The following is a 21,746-nucleotide window of genomic DNA, read 5'->3' as shown; positions in this document are numbered from 1 at the left end:
CACCACCTAGTTCCCTTCCGCCCCACCTGCGGGCCCCACGGCGTGGCCTCCCGCTCCACCCAGTCAGGAAGGTTCCTGCTGCTCACAGCGTGCAGGACGTGACAAATGGAAGCCGCACGTCTCACCAGTCCCCTCGCAGACGGACAGCACTTTGAAGCAATGGCAGCGCGCCTGCCCTTTGGGCTGCGGCCAATAGCGGCTGCTCGGCTTCGCGCGCCCAGAGCGACGGCCGGGAAGGGGCGGTGCCTGGCGGAAGGCGGGGCGTTGGGGGGCGGTGCGGGCGCGCTCCCGGCCCGCGCGGTGCTCCGCATTCTGCATGCGTCAGTAGTGCATGTCGGTCGTAAGTACCCGCTGCTGTGTGAGCTCTCCGCCTCTCTCGCCCTCGCAGTATTAGCAAAATGTCGCTTTCTAACAAGCTGACTCTGGACAAGCTGGACGTGAAGGGGAAGCGGGTCGTTATGAGGTAATTGTATACTTTTATCCACGTGCCCTCGGGGTTCTGCCGCAGCCTCTCCGGCCGGCCCGACTTGCCTTGCCTGTTTGCCCAAAGTTGCTCTTACCTTTCAGCTGGATCCCAGGGGTCCTAAGCTTGCCGGCGAGGCAGCTCTCCGTTGGGACTGAAGCTGTGTCTGGGTTTGATGATTTGTAACCGCTTTTCTCCCAGCCCAGAAAGCGGCCTTAGTCACCTTTTGGGAGTGGGTCCCACTGAAAGAATTAAGATCGCCAGGGCCTTTCTTTTTTCTCTTTTAAAATTTTTTCCCCCTCTTTCCTATTTATGAAATGCAGCTATATCATCGCGAGGTCCCCGCCGGAGAGGTGGGACCTAGTGTTTATTCTTCAAATCTCTAGGTTCCAAGGAAGGGACCTTGAAAGGTCATTTGGTTGATTTCCCTTCCCCTTCCGACCTTAGACCATCCCAGACAAATGGGAAACGACCCAAATTTCAAAGGCCTCTGTACAAATGGATACCATTCCCAGAGGATGTTCAGGAGTGGGAGCTCTTCGAAAGAATTGGGGGTGGGAGGGTGAGGCCCACCGGATGAGGCTCTGTACAGCTTATGTAACAGGCTTGCTGTACCGTGCCAGGCCACAGGGTTTGCATCAGGATTGTGACACATGCCTGCTTATGGTAGAGCAGGGTGTGGCTGCTCAGACTTGCTGTCGTACAGCCTCACCCCCGCATGTGGCTAGAGGAGCAGGATATTAGAAGTGAGGAAGGCACCCCATACAATTGGGGGTCTTTTACTCTTCTTATGTGGCTCTCTGGTCATTTAAGGTGGCTTCTCTCTTATCTGCCAGAATTACTAATATGATGTAACTTTTACCTTTACATCTTTTTTGTGTATGCTAGGAGCAAAGTGCAGGATGATGGTTAGGTGCATAACTGATTGACTTGACTGTTCCTAGAACTTGCTAGGATCCAAAGGATAGTAGTTTTGAAGGGCCATAAGGAGTTCCATTGATTGCCTCTTGCAGCCTTGACTGTTTTCAGAAGCAGGTGTGTGGTGTGATCAGCCCCTTTCATTCCACAATTTAGTCTCTTTCAAGTGAAACATATTTTGGATATTAACGGGCACAGTGATCTCCTTCTACAGCTTCTTTAAACATGTAAGGGCATTTGCAAGTTAGAGAACTATGGGCATCCTAGAAATTCATGTAGCTCTCCCCTTCTTGTTTTATTGTCAGGTGGCCTTCTCTGTCTCACTGTGGAGAAAGACATCCCGATAGGTTATGTCCATGAGAAACACCTGATGTCTACATTTCCCCAAATGGGATAGGATTTAGTATTCTGGACAAGGTAGGAATCCCAGCCATCCTAGTATTAGATAAGGGCTCTTTCTGGCTCTCATACCATCCTAAGGAAAGGGGATAGACCCTGTGAAAAACAGGACAGGCTCTTAGGTTCAAATTTCCTCCCCTCTCCACTGTGCTCAAGGCTGACCTTTCCAGATGCATGCACTGGCTGAAGGACAAGGAGTGGGGCATCATACTAGTCACATTCCTCTGAGTGCAGTCTTGGGCTTTATCTCCTCTCTCTGCTGGTGGTTGGGGGTGGGACTGGAGGAGGCGCTTATCTTTTTCTCCCTCCGTACCTAATAAAGTTTCATTTAGCACAGATTAACCCTGAGCCTTGAAATGATTGACTAGTCTTATTTTGCTGATGGAACATGACCTTCTGTAAGGTTATTGAACCAGCAAGTTTATGGAAGAGCCAGTACTAGAATTTGGATCTCCTTGGCTACCAATTAGATCCTCTAAATACTTGGACATGTTGACCAAGGGCAGGTTGAAATAGACCTTTTGTCTGCTGAAGGTTGCAATCGATAATTTCCCCCTGTAATATGGACAGGGGGATAGGCTGAGGACAGGAAGTTACTTTGTTCCCTGATTATTAATGTGTCTCTTCAACAGAGAGGCACATTGTAGCTTTACTTTTTAGAGGTGTCTAGGCAGCCAGTTCCTTTTTGTTTCAGTGCCTTTATGTGGTGGTTGCTGGCAGTATTTCAGAAATGGGGCTGCCTGAGTAGTGGCTGCTTCATTTGCCACCTCTGTTGGTCTGGTAGAAGGGAATGCTGGTGTTTATTGACTTGTCTGGTCCCGTGGTTTGAATTGCCAAGGGAAATTGACTGATTTGGTGGGGAAACCTCCAAACCAGAAACCTCTGACTGGTTACTTACCAGGTTCCACCTCAGGATTTTAGGACTCCAGTTGAAACTTACTCAAAGTAAAATCCTGCTTATTTTCGCGATGTTATTTCCTTTCTTTTGGCTGATAGGTTGCCAGTCATCCTCTGCTTGTAAAATACTTCCCTTTTCCTTGTTCCCTCCTGTTTTTTAAATCTCACTGGTTTTCTCTAACTTGTTGTAACTTGTTAAGCAACAGCCCCAATGCAGTGGAATGAGAAAAAATAAAGAGCAGAGGAAAAAACTCAAAGACGGCCATAATACCCCAGTTTTCCAGTCAGAGAGAGTGAAACAGTGATGGACATGGTTCCTTTGAGTTTTTAATGGAATTGGGCCTGAAATCCTTAGATTTCAAGGCCTAAAGACTTCACATTCCAACTAAATCAATTTAAAAAAAATTAATTAAAAATTATAATTATTGATTCACAAAACATTGCAAAGATTGTACAAAAATGTCTTGTGTTCAGTTTCCCACCATGGATACATCTTACATAATTATAGTGCAATGTCAAAACTAGGAATTTGACATTGGTTTAAAGTATATACTGTTCTATGCAATTTTAGCACACGTGTAGAGTTGTATAACCACCACCATCACAATCAAGATATCTGAGAGACAGAGATAAGAAGGATCATGGTTCCGGGCCAGCTTGGGCTGTGTGTAAAAGCAAGATCCAGTCTCATTGAACAAGTCTGCCATGGTGGTGTTTGTCTGTAATCCCAGCTATGTAGGAGGATCATAGTCCTAGGCTGGCCTAGACAAAAAACACAGGACCCCATATGAAAAAAATAACTAAAAAGTAAAAATGGACTGGGGACATGGCTCAAGTGGTAGAGCACTTGCTTAGTCCAATCTTCAGTACAGTGGCTCACACCCATAATCCTAGCTATTTGGAAGGCTGAGACTGAGAGGATTGCAATTTGAGGCCATCTTGGGCATACAGTTTGCAAGACCCCATCTCCAAAAAACTCAGAGCAAAACAGACTGGAGCTGTGGTGCAAGTGGTAGAGCCCAGAGACCTGAATTCAAACCCCAGTCCCACCAAAGAAAAGATACAGAATGGTTTGGTCACTACTAAGCTCTTCCTCATGCTACCCCCCTTATAGTTATGACCCCCCATTCTTAACTCCTGGTAATTACTAATCTGTGCTGTTTCTAGAATTTTGTCAATTTCCTAAATGTTAGATAAATGAATTCACATAGTATGTAACTTTTTGAAATTGACTTTTTTCACTCAGCATTTATCCAGGATTTATCCAAGTTGTGTCAACAGTACATTCCTTTGTACTGCTGAGTAGTTTTCCATGGTATATCAAAGTTTAACCATTCATCCATTGAAGGACATTTGGGTTCTTTCTGTTTTGGGGCTGTTAAAAATGAAGCTCCTATAAACATTCTTGTACAAGTCTAGGCTGTGATTTCTACTCGGTAAACATCTAGGAATGGAATTGCTGGGTCATATTTACCACCCCTCCCCCCCATTTTTTTTCCATGCTGTGGTTGAATCCAGCACCATGTACATGCTTGGCAAGCACTCTTAACACTCATATTTAGCCTTTTGTGGATCCACAAATGGTACTACAGCACCATTTTGCATTCCTATTAGCAGTACATGTGATTGGTTTCTTTGCATCCTTACCAACATGTGTTGGTGTCATTTTTAATTTTGGCCATTCTGATGTGTGTGTAGTGATACCTTAATTCGTTCCTGAGGCAAAGCTTATGAATGTTTCAGGGAAGTTGAAAATGAAAGGGTGCAGATTTTATAAAAAATGGAGAAAGTAGAATACATAAGCAAGAGCAGTTCCTGTATTGGAGTCCTCATAGGAAAAGCTAAAAAGCTTTTGAGTGTAGGAGATGATGAGGGGAGGTAATCCAGAGGGCAATGAGGAGACAATACCAACCCAATTTTCATCAGTAAGCTGATGCCATGGCAACTTGGATAGATGAGACAGATTCTTGGGTGCTTCTGCACAAAATGTGTTTCTGTAAGATTCTAAGGTAGAGAGCAGCACAGCAATGTGTGGCTTGTTCTCACCATCTTACCATTAGCCCTTTGACCGGGAACCTTTCTGGGAGGCTGCATGGGGGAAAATGACCCATGGTAATGGGGTACTTGATCCTCTTTGGAATGCACTTTAAGGCTGGCAAGTGCCTGGTTCAAGATATTTAAAGAAGATGCTTAGAATCAGAGTCAAGTGGACTGAAACCAAGTAGAGTGTATTTCTTTGTTCGGTGGGATAGTACCTTTAATTTTGAAGACATTCTTTAAATGTTTTAATATAGAATTATTTCCCTGTCCACCTTTAGAAAGGCTGCTCTTCAGTGAGGTAGATTGGGGTTCAGGCCTATGGTGTATAGATTAATGTTCTTCTCCTTAGGTCTGTAGGATATTATAATCATCTGCCAGCCCTCACTCAGCTATAGAGAGAAAAGGCAGAGGGAAATGATGGAGTTTGGTGATGAGGACAGCAGCAGTCTTTTTGACTAGTTCACATTTCCCTGTAGTTCCTTAGTGAGTTGGTGCTAGCTGTTTTTAGGAATGGCTGATCTATCTTTTAAATCTCAAAATTACAGTCTGGAGAAGCATTAACATTTACAATAATAGCTAACACTTTTGTGACACTTACTGTGTGCCCAGTATTCTTAGCATTTTACATATTGCTAACATATGTAATTTTCTTAATAGCTATGAGCTAGATACTTCACTCCCATTCTACATACAAGAAAAATCACTAAAAATGATCTTGGACTGGGTGTGATGGTGCACATCTATAATAGTACTCAGGAAGCTGAGCAGGAGAATTGTGAGTTTGAGGACAACCCGGGCTACAGAACAAGAAGACCCTGTCTCAGAACAACAATAACCACAAACCCTAAAGTGATTTTGACAGGCAAAACTTAAATATTAAAAGTAGCTGGTACATAGGAGTTCAGAAGAATTTGTTCTTAAAAATGGTAAAGCAATAATTTGTTAGGTATGAAGGAAAGACTGTAGTACATTATTATCTTGTGCCATGTTGATCACTTCTTTTCTAATTTCCTGTTTGTCACATGGGCTGGGGCACATGTCTCACCTTCTCTTAGGCTCTTTGAAAGAGGCTATCTTATTTATAATTTTATATGTTGCCTGAAGGGTAGTGCATGAGCTTCCTGGGTTTCTTCCTACTCTTAAGGTGCTAGACTTTCTCCAAAAGAATGATATTCTCTTGATGTGTTTAATTTTTCTGATTAATTTTTTCTTTTGAGTGATGTTGGTTTCACAAAGATCGAAGGATCCATAAATAGTCTCAAAAGAATGATTGAAAGATGTGTTCCTTATTATTCCTCACCTCCTTGGGCTGCTATTCAGATACTAATTATGCCAGGTAAGATAGATGGAACTAGCTTTAGCTTCCAAGGTCTTTAGGGCTGGTTCCTGTGATTTAAGTTAGGCTTTACTTTTTCAAATTTCTTTTTAAAGTATGAGATACATACCTAAAAGGGCACAAATTATAAGAGCAAAAATTATCATAAAATGAGCACATTTGTATAATCACTCCGTGGAGAAGAATTTGAACATTGTCAGAACTCAGAAACCCCTTTTGGTGTCCTTTCCCAGTCCTTGCTTCCACCTTTTCCCCATGGTTAATTATCTTGACTTTTAATGCCACTGATTATATTTGAACTTGCATCTTACTTAACTGGTTCAATAAAAGTACTTCATCTAATCATTGAGGAAATGGTAAGTTGATCATAACTCTGAAACTTTGCTTCTTTTTTAGAGTGGATTTCAATGTTCCTATGAAGAACAACCAGATAACAAACAACCAGCGGTAAGGTCCCTGCTTACCTGGGCTGCTTTTAAGAAACACACGGGTATTGGGTGGGGGGTGTGGCTCAAATGGCAATGCTTCTGCTTAGCAAACATGAGGCCCTGAGATTAAACCCCAGTAGCGAGGGGGAGGGGGAGAGAGGGACGGGGTATTTGGGTATGAGTATATAGGATAAGATAATTTTCCTTTCATATTGTAGAATTATAGCAACTTAAGCCACATGATTTTGGCTTTCTACCAACCCATCATCTGCTGTTTCTTATAAGAATATAGGCATTTATACATTCTAAATTAATGAGAAAATGTAAATTGAAAAAAAAATCCTACCTGGGCATAGTGGCACATGCCTGTAATCCTAGATCTTGGGATGTTGAGGCAGGAGTATGGTGAGTTTGAGCTTGGTCTATATAGCAAATTCCAGGTCAGCCTGGACTACACAGTGAGATCTTGTCTCAAAAAGCCAAAAAAAGTGTGTGTGTCGGGGGGGTTGCTGGTGAAGTGGCTCAAGTGGTAGAGCACTGGGTGCGAGGCCCTGAGTTCAACCCCAGTACTGCAGAAAAAAATGCCCCAAAACAAAAAAAAAATCATCCTGAGAAAGTAATTCCCTCCCCCCCTTTTTAATTTGAAGAATTTAGAGTTATTTCTTTTTAAGGAATATCAAAGTTTAAGGTTAACTGACTTCTCTTGCAAAATGAGGAACTATCCAAGAGAAGGATTTTTCATACTAGTAATTAGTCTTTCATATAGTTTTATAAGACCCAATTCTAGATGGCCCAGATAAAGTCACTTTTTGAGAATTTTGACTTGAGTTTGCTTCTGAAAAAGAGAAGGAAAAAGAGCTCAAAAAGTAACATTTCATTTAATATAGCTGTTAGCTTCAAAAGCAGAAATTTTAAGTGATAGTACTGCTTTTGCTTTTGATTAGATTATAAAAGAAAGTTTTTATTATAAATTTTAAATGAGTGGTTTGAGCTAGAAAGGTGTTTTCCAGTATTCTAGACCTGTGTTGTCTAATACAAATATAATGTGAGCCATATTTTATTTAATCCAGTGAGTCTATAATTTCAATATGTAGTCAGTATAAGAATTAAGGGCCGGGTATCGATGGCTCATGCCTGTAATCCTAGCTACTGAGGCAGAGATCAGGAGGATCACAGTTCAAAGCTGACTCTGGGCAAATACTTCGTGAGACTCTATCTTGAAAATACCCAACACAAAAAGGTCTGGTGGAGTGGCTCAAGTGGTAGAGCACCTGCCTAGCAAGCATGAAGTTCAAACCCTGGTACTGCCAAAAAAAAAAAAAAAAATTAAGGGACACTTTTTGTGCTAAGTCTTTGAGACCTAGCATGTATTTACACTTACATAGCACATCTCAATTTTGACTAGGCACTTACCTAATACTAAATAGGCGCATATGGCTAATGGCTACCATATTGGATAGCATAGGTCTAGACTGAGAACATTTTCAGATACTGGTCCCTGCATTGAGCATGGCATTTTGTTGGGTACATCACTGCTATATTGTAGTGGGAAGATCTTTGTTCAAGGCAGTTCTGTCCCCTGTTAATTTTCATCCTTCAGCTTGCAGAAAAGACGTTTGCCTGTCAGTGTGTTTCTTCTGAATAAAAAACAGAGAAACATGTCTGGTTACATCTCGCCATTTTCAGAAACCCACATGGTTGATTAACAGAATGAAGCATTAGACATAATAGAACTGATAAAAATTAACTGGTTTCGTTTTGTAAACTTTAAACTTCCTACAGGTTTCTTTATTTGATATGTATGAGTTTCTATAATTGTCAGATAGCATAAGAGATGTTAGAAACGTTACCTGCTTTTTCGTCATTCCATTCTCTGCTCAAATATTGCCTTATCAGACTTCCCTGCCAAACTATCTAAATCCCCTTCACAATTGTTTCCCAATCATCCTTGTCCCCCTACCTTGCTTTACTTTCTCTGTATCTCTTATATATATTATAAATACACAGGTGTGCACATGCACACATTTGTTATTTCTTTGTTCATTAAAATTTCACTCCCATTAAAATCAGACTTTTTTTTAATGAATTTTCTTTTTGGTGACACTGGTGTTTGAACTCAGGGGCTTGTGCTTGGTAGGTAGGCACTCTACCACTTGAGCCACACCCTCAGCCCCAGAGACTTTTTAAACTAACTGTTGTATTCTCAGAACCTCAAATGGTGTGTGGCACAAAGGAAGCATTCAATAAATGTTACCGAATAAATAAATGCCTTTCTTTATTAATTTTAATTTTTTATAACCTGGGAAAAATGGGAAGTTAGGTTTATAACAATTTTCAAATGTTTAAAGGGAATTTATTATTACTATTATTACTATTATTATTGCTAGGGATTGAACCCAGGGCCTTGCATGTGCAAAGCATGCAGTCTACCATTGCACTACATCCCAGTCCCAATGTTTTGATTAAACTATAATGTAACAAATGTGATGAATTATGGAAACCAAGTTCTATATAATGCATTAATTTTTTATATAAAAATTGACAGGAGCTATAACGTGTACAGAAAAGTTACTATATATTTTTCATTTTCCCCAAATTTTCTTTGATGGCTTTAAGATTTGAGAATGTTATTTATCTTTCATTGTCACTTGAGAGGTGTTTCAAGGGTCCTCGGGATCATCCATGTGTCCCACGGTGATTTGCTAGGGCTCACAAGACTTGGCATTATAGCTGTTCTTATGGCTAAAGTTTATTACAATGAAAGGTACGTGACAAGATCAGAAAGGGGAAAAGACACAGGAGAAATCTGGAGAAATCCATGTATGGGGTTCCAACATCCCATGCTGCTATAGACAGCAGCTTCAGGCTTGATGTGCTAACTGTTTTTCTGTATAAGGGACAAATCCATGGTAAGACTACAGTCCTAGGTGGAGGGTTTGGCATCATGTTTAATTCTTCTTTGGACACCAGTCTGAGTTCTGCCATTGAATTACCAACAGTAGATTTGAAGGATTTAGAGAAGAACATGGGCTTTTATGTTGTATCAAGTCCTGAATAAAATGGTTCCTACTAATTCCTAGGAATAACGTCTCTGTGTGCTTTCTCTTTTGGTTGCAGGATCAAGGCTGCCATTCCAAGCATCAAGTTCTGTTTGGACAATGGAGCCAAGTCAATTGTGCTTATGAGCCACTTGGGTCGGCCTGATGGTGTCCCCATGCCTGACAAGTACTCCTTAGAGCCAGTTGCTGTAGAACTCAAATCCCTGCTGGGCAAGTAAGTGGCAGGCTCTGGTGCTGGTGGACACTGTGGGAGGAGAGGTGGTCAGGTATGCTGTTACTGGTTCTTGACTATCAGATTGCTCAAGTGTCTTTGTGTCTTGTTCTCCATAGGGATGTTCTGTTCTTGAAGGACTGTGTGGGCCCAGAAGTAGAGAAAGCTTGTGCCAGCCCAGCAGCTGGGTCTGTCATCCTGCTGGAGAACCTCCGCTTTCATGTGGAGGAAGAAGGAAAGGGAAAAGATGCTTCTGGGAACAAGGTATGATCTGTGATTTTGACATTATTGGGTGTGAGGGACTGAATTTGTAAGAGACTGATTGACGTCTAGAGGAAACTCATGATTATTTTCCCTTAGACACCTTCTGTTGAAGTATAACATACATGTAAAAATGCCCAGCTTGAAGAATTGTCACAAAGTAAACACACTTGTCTAACCAACGTGGGTCAAGGAGTAGAATATTACCATCATCCCAGAAGCCCTCCTCATGCTCACGTGTTAAATACCTTTGAAAAATATGTGAGCAGTATTGGAGTATAAGAGTATTCAGTGAATACTATGATCATGGTGATATTATTTTCTTAAGAAATATAAAGCATTTTCTTTGAATCTCTCTTTAAGATAAGGAGGTGTAGTTAACATCCTCATTTCATAAAGTAGCTGTCTCTAAAAAAAGAAAACTTAAGTTTCAAAAAGGCAATCATTTGGCTAAAGTTAGTGGTACTGTTGCTGGGCTTTATAGTTCAGTCCAGTAGATAAGCAAACTTTTTCTGTAAAGGGTCAGGTAATAAAATATTTTAGGTTTTGTGGGTCATGCAGTCAGTTGCAACTGCATATGGTCTCTGTTGAATCTACTCAGCTGTGCCATTGTCACAAAACATGTTACATGACTTGAAAACCAGAATTAAATTATTAAATGATAAAACTGGCTGTTTGAGCATTGCCAATTATGTAGAACAGAAGCTGAAGGTCCTTGAAAAATGTGAGAACAAGATGGTCTGAGGCTGGTATCTCTGTCCCCTTTCGACATCTGACATTTCTTAAGGTCATCTGTAGTGCCTGCTTTCAAAAGCAGTTTCTTTTCTTAGCAGCACAGGCCCTGATCTTGCTTTTTCCTGTCTTTGGCATGGTCTTGCTACAGTAGTAGGAGTCAAATGCTGACCTAAAATTTGGTGCTCTTTTAAACTGAAACTGAAGATGCACAAACTCTAGAGGTTTGAAATGGCAGGAGGCAACTGACAAATTGAGGCAAAATGTTTTATTCCGGAAATCATGAACTGTCTATGCTAGTCTCTGACTTTTTTAGTTAATTCACTTCATATTTAGTGTCTAATGACTTATCATACCTGAAATTTCAGAAGCCAATCATAAGTTTAAATTGGGTACAAAAGCAAAGCAAGGACTTAAGAAAGTTATTTTATCCAGTATGTCCATATTGACCTTTCAGAATGAGCATTGTTTCCGTCTAGTTGTTGGCAGATCAAAAATGAGAAATGAGATGGGCACCAGTGGCTCATGCCTATAATCATAGGCTGACATCGGGAGGATCGCAGTTTGAGGCCAGCTTGGGCAAATAGTTCATGAGATGCCCCCCCACCCCATCTCAAATAACCAGAGCAAAATGGACTGGAGGATGGCTCAAACGGTTGAGTGCATATATTGGGAGCTCAGAGCCCTGAGTTCAAATCCCAGTCTCACTACACACACACACACACACACACACACACACACACACACACACACGCTCAGAGCCCTGAGTTCAAATCCCAGTCTCACTACACACACACACACACACACACACACACACACACACACACCCCCCAGAAATGAGTTCTGATCATTATTATTTATTTATTGTGATACTTGGGTTTGAATTCAGGGCCTCTACCCCTTGAGCCACACCCCCAGCTTTTTTTCCTTTATTTATTTTTTGAATAGGGTCTTGTGTTTTTTTTTCCCCCCCAGGCCTGCCTGGACCACGATCCTTCCTATGTACACCTCCCATGTAGCCAGAATGAACAGGCATGCACCATCACACCCAGTTCATTGGTTGAGATGCAGTGTTGGGCTGGCCCTGAACCTTGATCCTCCCAATCTTCACCTCCTGAGTAGCTGGGATTACAGGCATGAGCCACTGTACCCTGCCTATTATTATTTATTTCTATGGCACCTTTTTCATGAATAGCTTTTAACTCACCCCATTTTCCTTAAGAATTCTTAGTGATTATCGTGCCTTTTTGGTGGGGAAATTTCAAGGACAGACAGCAACTAATCAAAGATTATTCAGTGAAATAGTGTCAGAGCTGGCCCAGGTCTCCTGATGTTTGGGTAGTATAATTATTGCTACACATATCATCTTCCAGTCAACAGTGGCAGATGAATTTCCATTCTAAAGAACTTATGGGGGTTCTACATTTCTTGCTTTTAGCACTTATATCTCTTTAATTCCTTGGATCATTAGAAGACAACCCCATTCTTTGTGGCAGTCTCTTTCACCTTTTTGATAAATAGAGGAGAAGGGGAGCAGATGTGGTGACTGAAATGAACATCTGCTCTATGGTGTATACTCTTGTGCACCATGCCGTCCTTCATCTGGCTTGCTTCCTGTGTATCTTTGCTTAGTCGCTTGCCAAAGACTTTAGACTTTATTTTGCTCTTCCTGCCATCCTACTTTCTGTCTCCTTTGGGGGAATTCTGGAATGGTGAGCCAACATCTCAAAATACCTATGTTTCACTTCTGCTTTCCCACTCTTGTCTTTGTAGGAGTGTAATTCTTGTTCTCTCAGATGCAGAGAAGCCTATAAAATACCTATTTTTAAACTAATATAAAATGTTTTTAAGGTATATTTCTGTTATGTTTGAATTTACCCTTTCCATCCAGTTTTGTCCTAGTTGCTTTTATGAGAAATACACATGAGGGCCTTGTTCTCTTTGCAGAAAAGCCTTGGAAGTCACCAGCTTGAGACAACTATAATACTAACTTTCACAAGGAGAATACGTTCAAATGAGGAAATGAGTCAGGATAAGGAGGGGGAAGGATAAAAACTTGGCTTTCAGGTTGAGGAGAAGCCAATGGAATGATTGGAAGTTAAGCCATAGTTCAGGAATTTTAGGTTTACAACTTTAAGGTAAGGTGAGCGGGAGCAGAGAATGACCAAAGAACATGGAATATTTGAAAGAAAGGATAGATCTTGCTGCTAGTTGTGAAAAAATGCTGTCCAACCAAGTCAGGGTCTTCAGAGATATTCAAGAGGACTCTTGGTGGGCTGAAATGCTTTTACAGTTGTTTTTGGAGCCATGAACATTTCCCATGTTGTTTTTTCCATTTTTTCCTTTTTTCTCTGCAGGTTAAAGCTGAGGCAGCCAAAGTAGAAGCTTTCCGAGCTTCACTTTCCAAGCTGGGGGATGTCTATGTCAATGATGCTTTTGGCACTGCACACCGAGCCCACAGGTACCAAGAGCCTTGTCATATATTGAGCTGAGAGCAGTATTCTTGGTGACTTGAGCAGTCCAAGCTCTCGATTGCTTTTGGAGATTTCTTTATTGCACTGTGATCCTTTTAGCTTCTATCTCTAATTGAGCTACTATTGAGGCTCTTGTTGAGTAGCCCTGATCCAGAGAGGAAATAAAAATAAAAGAGGTTGGGAATTGTAAAGCTTTTTATGGCACTTCAGGAAGAAGTTGTTCTTCCTAACTTTGGATATTTTGTAGAGATTTCTCCCTGTGGGAATGTTACGAGATCATAACCTTACACTCTCATGAATTGGCTTATTACTCACTGTATTCAGCCCCTTGACCTGATGCAGACTGTTAATTATCTTAAATTCTACCTAAGTTCATTGCTTTTCTTTACCAAAGTGTTTGTATTGCTGTTTAGGAATGAAAACTCTGATATCCTGGTGTCTTAGAAGTGGTGAAAGCATTTTAGTGATAAGGAAATGGTTTCTAGGATTGGGAGAAATGATAGGGTTTGACTAGAATTTGAATGCTTTTGATTTCTTTCTAGCTCCATGGTGGGAGTCAGTCTGCCACAGAAGGCTGGTGGTTTTTTGATGAAGAAGGAGCTGAACTATTTTGCCAAGGCTTTGGAGAGCCCAGAGCGACCCTTCCTGGCCATCTTGGGCGGGTATGAAGAATACTTTTGGATTATGCTTTTAAGTAGTGTTTGCCTGGTAGTAGGGCGTAACTTGGCTGGTTTATTGTCAGATAGCACAATCACACTGAGTAACTGGGGAGAATTTAATAAAGGAAAAGTATTTACAGAGGTAAGGATGGGGTTTAGGGAAAACTGGAAGAGACTTTGTAGTAATTTGGGGCTAGCAATAACAATCCCTAGGTCTGAAGGGACAAAGGGAGAACTCTAGAGAGGGTCGTGTGTGGGAGGGCCTTCTGATCAGAATTGTAGTCTTTGGTTAAGGGACATAGGGATGATCATCTGGCAGGGAGGGAGCCAGGGAAGTAATTCTGTGATCTCCTTTCAGTCTGCTGCTGCTGCACCCCGTCCCACCACCAGTTGGCTGAAACCCAACTAGAAGCCAGAAGGCAAGGGTGCCATGTCAGCCTCCTGGGACAGAACTGGGTGGAGAGGGTAGTAGATGGTTCTGAGGGAAGAATGGGGAAAATCTGTCAAAGGTGCTAATCTCATAATTTCGAAAAGCACTTGCGTGTTTTCCCACCTTCCCTCCCTCCCTTCTTCCCTCCTCCCCTTCCTTCCTCCCTCCTTTACTTCCTTTCCTTCCTCCTTCCCTTCCTCCCTTCATCCTTCCCTCCCTCCCTTCTTTCTCCCTCCCTCCTTCTCTCCCTCTCCCCTCTCCCCTCTCTTTCTCTCTTTTATAATTTGGAGGCTCTTCCATATAACTGGGTAGAGAATAACTATGAAAATCTCCTCTTAGTGTTTAATATATCATTTAGATTTCATTTATTCCATATTTTCTCCTGTGGAAAAGGCAGCATGTAGAAATTTCAGAATTGCAGGTTGAGATGAGGATAAATTTTAGGTGATAAGGTAGAGACAGGGGATGGGACTTCTTGGATAAGGTAGCTAGCTTCCTGTCACTTGGCATAGCTGTGTAGGTAATATCCTCTTATGGTTAGAGAGGTGATGACCCTTCTATGAGCAGCTTTTTTACCACCCTGAGGGATAGAATACACTCAGTGTTCCCTGATGAAAATTGACTTTGGAGTTGTCAATTCCAGGTATCATTGATGCTCTCCAGGCTTCATGAGTCAAGTTTCAGGGTCCTAAAAAACAATTCAGGCGGATACAGGTAGTTATATATTGTTCTTGCAAAAAGGTAACTTCCTGGAAGCATTGAACCTTTTGTTTACTAGGTCCTAAAGATCAAACTTTGATCTTTGGCTTATGGTTATGGTTATGGTTTTAATTCAGCCTGAAATACAGTGGTCATCCTGTATCCTCAGGGGATAATGTTATAAGATTCTCCAACGGATACTTGAAAAACTAGGATAGCATGGAAGCCTATATTAGGTTTAACCTATAAATTAGACTCATTGAGAGATTAACAACAATAGCAAGATAGGACAATTATAACAATATGCTAAAATAAAATTTATTGAAATTTATGAATGAAATTTATGAGTGAAAAATATATTGAAATTTTTTTATTTCTGGAATTTTCCATTAAATATATTTGGACTATGATTGACTGCAAATAATTGAAACTGGACAGTGAAATAAGATAGAGGGCTATTTTTGTAGCTGTTTTGGGGAAGTGGTTTGCAGGGTTTTTGCCACCATTCTTGCAGTGTAGTCTCCCTAAGCCATCAACAATTTCTGGGAAGATTTTGCATTTCATTAAAAACACTTAATTGTGAAAACAAACATTTACAAAGTTGGAAAAATATATTTACCTAACAAAACTATATTTACCTAACAAAATTTAAGTTTTGTTACTGTTCTCACCTAGTCTGTATTAAAATGTTCTTAATCATGTCAAATGTCTTTTTATAGTTGGGTTGTTTGGATTGCATTTGTTTGTTTGGTGTCCTATACTGTGTAGTAGCCTTCTCTTACTACTTTCATTGTATTGATTTGTTAAAGAAATGGGCATTTGAGCTTACACTATCCCACGTAGTTTAGAAGAGGATGAGCCTCTATCTTTTATTTTATGTATTCTCTCAGTGTAATGATTTGAATTATTATGGTATGAAAATGATACACATGCAGAAGAAACAGTTTAAATTTTGATCTTTTCCTGGGCTAGGAATATGTAGTACAGTACTCTCTGGAGATGCCGATAGGGGCAGCAAGCTGTAGATTCCAGTCAGCTGTGGTTATGAGGATAAGTAACATATATCTAAGTGTACTGTACTGCTAAATAGGTTAGGTGCGTTAAATGTATTTCCACCTTACAATATTTTTAACTTACAGTGGGCTTATTGGGATGTAACCCCATTGTCAGTTGAGGAGCATCTGTATGTGCATATTTGTGTGTGTGTGTGTATGTATGTATGCGTGTAAAGCAAATAATGTGTTCCTACTCTTGGCAGTGACCAATATTTAGAAGGGAAATAAATAGTCTCTTGCCATTCATTCCTCCACATCACTGTTGTTTTTGTACCTCTGTATCATAAATCCTAGCATACGATCTCTCATAGGATAGATATCATCTCGTTTATTTCTTATTTATTTTTTCTTCTTGCTTATTGAATGAAAAGGGAAACAGACCCAAGGTGATTTAGCCATATAAATGGGATTTACATTTATGTTTATGGGAAGCAAGCTATTACTTTGTTACTCATTAGTTTGGATCTGTTTTGTCCTGTCCAGGAAGGTGAAAGGGGCATGCGTATTATCTTATTTCACTTTACTAGAAAATAAGATCCAAAAGGGTAGGGATCTTTGTTTTGCCCACTGATGTTTCTCAAAGACCTATGATAGTGCTTGACACAAAGTAGGTGCCCAGTAAGAGTGTTGAACCATTGAACCAGTAAGAGTGGCTCAACAGAAAAATGCCATAAAGCAAATGTCCTAGCAACTCACCGTGGGGTGTGAGTTAGATTAGGAAAATCTATTTTTGTTCAGCCACATATTTATACGTTCAGTGTAGTTTTATCCTTGCTCTAGGATTAGAACAGCTCTGAGTACGTTCAGGGATCTCAAAATTAGTAATTTTGCTTAAACACAATTGGAAATGACCCTATGAATTTGGTGGGGGGTTGGAAAGTAGACCTAGTTGTAACCCATAGTTCCTTTACATGAGAATAGGTTTTCAAGGGTGGTTGAGTGGCTTAAGTGGTAGAGCGCCTGCCTAGCAAGCATGAGGCCCTGAGTTCAAACACCAGTACCGCTCCCTGCCCCCCCCAAAAAAAATAGGTTTTCTTTTTCCTTTTTGTGGTGCTGAGAATCAAACCTGGGGTCTACACACTCTACGACTTTAAGTTGCACCTCCAGCCCAGCAGTAGGTTTTGTTCAAAATGAATTGCCTTTTGGGTTGGAGAAACATAGGACAAAGTGAGTCAGTACTTTGTCACTTTGAGACATTTCTTTGTTCCCTGCCTTAATATAAAAACTCAAACTATGTATTATCTCTTCCCTAACCCATGGTTCTTTTGGTGGTCTTCCCTTCTAGAGCTAAAGTTGCAGACAAGATCCAGCTGATCAATAATATGCTGGACAAAGTCAATGAGATGATTATTGGTGGTGGAATGGCTTTTACTTTCCTCAAGGTGCTCAACAACATGGAGGTAGGAAACCAATACCAAGTGGATGTGAAATAGCTTTCCATGGTAATAGCAGGTTAGATAAAATTAAAAAAGAAAACCAGTTTCTGACAACTATAAAAACTCATTTTCATTTGTTTTGGGAAGTTGTTTTTCTTTTGTCTTTGCATTATTCTTTTTATTGTTTTGTGTCTGGTTCTTGTCTGCTTTGTGAATCATTTGTGTTCTTAGTACACAGGCTCATCTTCATCTTTTTGGTCCTCCTGTGTAGATTGGCACATCTCTGTTTGATGAAGAGGGAGCCAAGATTGTCAAAGATCTTATGTCCAAAGCTGAGAAGAATGGTGTGAAGATTACCTTGCCTGTTGACTTTGTCACTGCTGATAAGTTTGATGAAAATGCCAAGACTGGCCAAGCCACTGTGGCCTCTGGCATACCTGCTGGCTGGATGGTGAGTCACTTGGGTAGTTATAGTGTGAGTGAACAGAAACGTTTTGGTATCATTCATTCATTCACGTGACCAACCAACAGGCATTTTTTTTTGTGGTGGTAGGAATTCAGCCCAGTGCCTTGCACATGCTAGGAGGTACTCTACTACTGACCTAGACCCCCAGCCCTCCACAAACATTTTTTTTAACTTTTTATCAAAGAAGTTGATTTGCATGTAAATAAATAGGTTTTTTGGGTAATGTTTTGGAAAAAAAATTCCCACAAACAGATTGTGTCTACTTCAAAAAAATGAAAAACCCCAGAGTCTTTACAGAACAGTCATACAGAAAATCAATTTTGAAAGATTTTCTTTTTTAGAAAAGACCTTTCCCGCTGCTTTCAATATACATTTTAAAACTGAGTTTAAAGCTCAGCTTTTACAGTTGACTGTATTTCCCAACCTAGCTTCTGAGATCTTGAAATACCTGCCGCCCCTCCAAAAACTAGCTTAAGGATAGAAATAAATGGGGTGCACAGGGATAGAAATAAAGAAAACTAGATTGCCCAGTGGTTGCCTCCACATTTTATATAAGTAATGTCGACAGAAACTATCTGTCAGAGAGGACCTCAAGTGTTGCAGTGAGGCACTCTTTGTGGGAGAACCCATGGCAGGGAAAACAGTGCTATCAGATTGCTGCTGTTTTTATTACTTGAAGTAGGGGCAAAACTGCTTTTTGTCTCTTCATCTGTTTGATGTTTTCTCTTTTTTTTTTTTTTGTGGGACTGGAGTTTGAACTCAGGGCTTTGCACTTGCAAAGTGGGCACTCTATTGTTTGAGCCACACCTCCAGTCCATTTTTTTGCTCTGGATATTTTGGAGATGGGGTCTTGCGAACTATTTCCCTGGGCTGCTTTTTACTGCAATCCTCCCATTCTCACTGTTTAATGTTTATTAAGTACTTAACTATGTGATGGAAACAGTGCTGTGTACTTTAGTAATTTAGGCTGTTCTGGATTATATTGCTACCTAGAAACCTATGTAAGAAAACTTATATATGAAAACATTATGATAGTAGAAGTATACTAATTACAAGTAAAAAATAATATAGTTAACCATAGTGTTTGCCACTTGATTTAGATAGGGTTTTGCTGTATAACCCAGACCGGCCTGGAATTTATGATCCTCCTGCCTCTGCCTTGAATGCTAGGATATAGGCATGTGCCTCCACATAATATTTTGATAGCTGTATAAAATAGTATCGTATTGATATGCTAGTTTTCTTAGTCATTTTTCTTTTCTTAGGCATTTGGGTATTACTTAATTCATTGTTTCTCAAAGTATGATATCAAGACCAACAGTATTGGCATCATCTTTTTTTGGCGGCATTGGGTTTGGACTCAGGGCCTCATGCTTGCTAGGCAGGCACTGTACCACTTGAGCCACTCTACCAGCTCTTGGCATTATTTTTGGAACTTGCTAAAAATGCAAATTTTTGAGGACAACCCCAAACCTACTAAATCAGAAACCCTAGGAGTGGGGTCCAATGATTTGTTTTTGAACAAGGCTACTGGTGATTCTGATGCAGGCCAAAGTTTTAGAACTGCTGATCTAGTTCAGTGTTTCTCAATCTCAACACTGTTGACATCTCAGATAGGTTTTGTTGTGGAGAGGTCTTGTTGCATTGTAGGATGCTTTAAGCATTCCTGGCCACTAGGTGCCAGTAGTGTACCCCCCACGTTGTGACAACCAAAATGTCTGTAGACATTGCCACATGTCCCTTATGGACAGGCAGAATTGACCCATGTTGAGAATTGCTGATCTAATTCTTGCTGTCATACATAATAGTGGCTAAGAATGTCTACTAAGCTGGGCACTGGTGACTCATACCTGTAATCCTAGCTACTTGGGAGGCTAAGATCGGGAGGATCGCAGTTTGAGGCCAGCCCTGGCAAATAGTTAATGAGACCCCCATCTCCAAAATAACCAGAGCAAAATGGACTGCAGGTGTGGCTCAAGTGGTAGAGCACCTGCTTTGCAAGCACATAGCCCTGAGTTCAAACCCATTCCTACTAGAGGGAAAAAGAATGTTTATAAAATATCTTGAGGTTTTCTCTTGGACTTAATCTTCCTTAAAGTAGAATTTTGGAGTCAAAGGGCATGAACAGGTTAAAATTTTAAAGACTGAAGGGTACCTTTTGGTTCTAGAAGAAACTCTCATATTTAGCCTTGCATTCTGGAAGTGGTATTTGCTCTTCTAAGGAATGTTTCTGTTAGCTTCTCTTTTAACTCTCTCCCTCAGGGCTTAGACTGTGGTCCTGAGAGCAGCAAGAAGTATGCTGAGGCTGTCGCTCGGGCTAAGCAGATTGTATGGAATGGACCAGTGGGGGTATTTGAATGGGAAGCTTTTGCCCGGGGAACCAAAGCCCTCATGGATGAGGTGGTGAAAGCCACTTCCAGGGGCTGCATCACCATCATAGGTAAGGGGTCCTGCACAAACCTAATACTAATGTGACCTGGCAGAGTCTAATCAGAGGAAGGTAGAAGGGAGATGGTTAGCTTTTTCTGGGTTTCTTGGCTCTGGGTAAATCTTGAGGGCTTAAATGGGTGAACAGTTTGTGGAAGAGCCTCTTGATGAGATGGAGTTGGGAGTTCATTAGCTACTTTCTGGGTTGAGGTATACACTGCTTTATAGTTGTGGAGTCAATCCTCTTTTTTTTTTTTTTCCTTTTCTCTCCTTTCTTTCTTTACCTGGCCTTCATTCAATAGGTGGTGGAGACACTGCCACATGCTGTGCCAAATGGAATACAGAGGATAAAGTCAGCCATGTGAGCACTGGGGGTGGTGCCAGTTTAGAGCTCCTGGAAGGTGAGGTTCTTTCCTGTTTTTCAGCTTATTTGGAGGCAGGGTGAGGACTGCACACTGAGAAGTGGGTAAAATGGAGTGGAGACTTAGAAGGGAGTATTATGATTAGCTGGGCAGTACAAATGGAAGAACATCAAATAAATCCCCCAAATTTGAGGTGGGGGAGGGGTACATAGGAACTGTTCTCAAATATAGCATGTTCTAGTTGACCTGGGACCCAAAATGCAGGTGTTCACAAACTCCTGGACATACATTCTAAAGAATGTATTGGGAAGAGAGAATGGGGCAGATCTGGCTTAGTGGGCCCTATAGTAATGCTGTTTATGTGTGTGTGCTCTCTCAAAAACAGGTAAAGTCCTTCCTGGGGTGGATGCGCTCAGCAGTGTTTAGTATTTTCCTGCCTTTTGGTTCCTGTGCACAGCCCCTAAGCCAACTTAGTGTTTTCTGCATCTCCACTTGGCATTACCTAAAACCTTTCCCCCACGTCAAGATTCAGCTAGTGGCCAAGAGATGCAGCACCAGGAACCCTTAAACAGTTGCACAGCATCTTAGCTCATCTTTACTGCACCTGGGATTTGCCTACATTCTTCAAGGTCCCATTTAAATGTCTTAGTGACTAAACCACTGTGCATTCTAGAGTGCATCTATTTATATTTTGATTGTTAAAGTGAGCTGTATTAGCTTAGTTCTCTTTTTGATGTAGCTTATTTCTATTAGTTTTGTCACTGTTCACTACTCAGCATTGAAACAAGATGAAATTCCAGTCATAGGGAGTTGCTGATGATGTTAAACAAACAATAAAAGTGTCCATTGAAACTGAGATTTTTTTCCTGTCCTACTTTGTTAGGAAGGTTGAGAATAGTCTTGAGAAAGGGATCAAATATCTACATTTCTAAATGTAAGGAATGGGGTGGCAGCAGTGTCTGTGTTGGGGGGATTAGATAAATGTTTATTCTTTATTGAAGGCAGACATTGTGCTAATGCTTTATTTTAAATTTTTTATTAAGTTAGGCATCAT

The 21,746-nt window shown here is 40.8% G+C and overlaps 1 protein-coding gene across 1 annotated transcript; it reads left to right on the top strand.

Moving 5' to 3' along the window:
* Positions 1 to 295: 295 nt before the first annotated feature.
* On the top strand, positions 296 to 21,548 carry LOC109689392 (phosphoglycerate kinase 1). The gene is made up of 11 exons (XM_074063660.1): positions 296 to 463; positions 6,450 to 6,500; positions 9,599 to 9,754; positions 9,871 to 10,015; positions 13,102 to 13,205; positions 13,761 to 13,880; positions 17,347 to 17,461; positions 17,709 to 17,888; positions 20,166 to 20,343; positions 20,633 to 20,731; positions 21,078 to 21,548. Exons 1-11 carry the CDS (start codon positions 399 to 401, stop codon positions 21,116 to 21,118), a joined length of 1,254 nt encoding a protein of 417 aa, XP_073919761.1. The 5' UTR covers positions 296 to 398; the 3' UTR covers positions 21,119 to 21,548.
* Positions 21,549 to 21,746: the final 198 nt, after the last annotated feature.

The sequence above is a fragment of the Castor canadensis genome, chromosome X, assembly GCF_047511655.1.
Source record: "Castor canadensis chromosome X, mCasCan1.hap1v2, whole genome shotgun sequence".
Lineage (NCBI taxonomy): Eukaryota > Metazoa > Chordata > Mammalia > Rodentia > Castoridae > Castor > Castor canadensis.
Note: the sequence above shows the minus strand (reverse complement) of the source record. Positions and strands in the feature narration are given on the sequence as shown.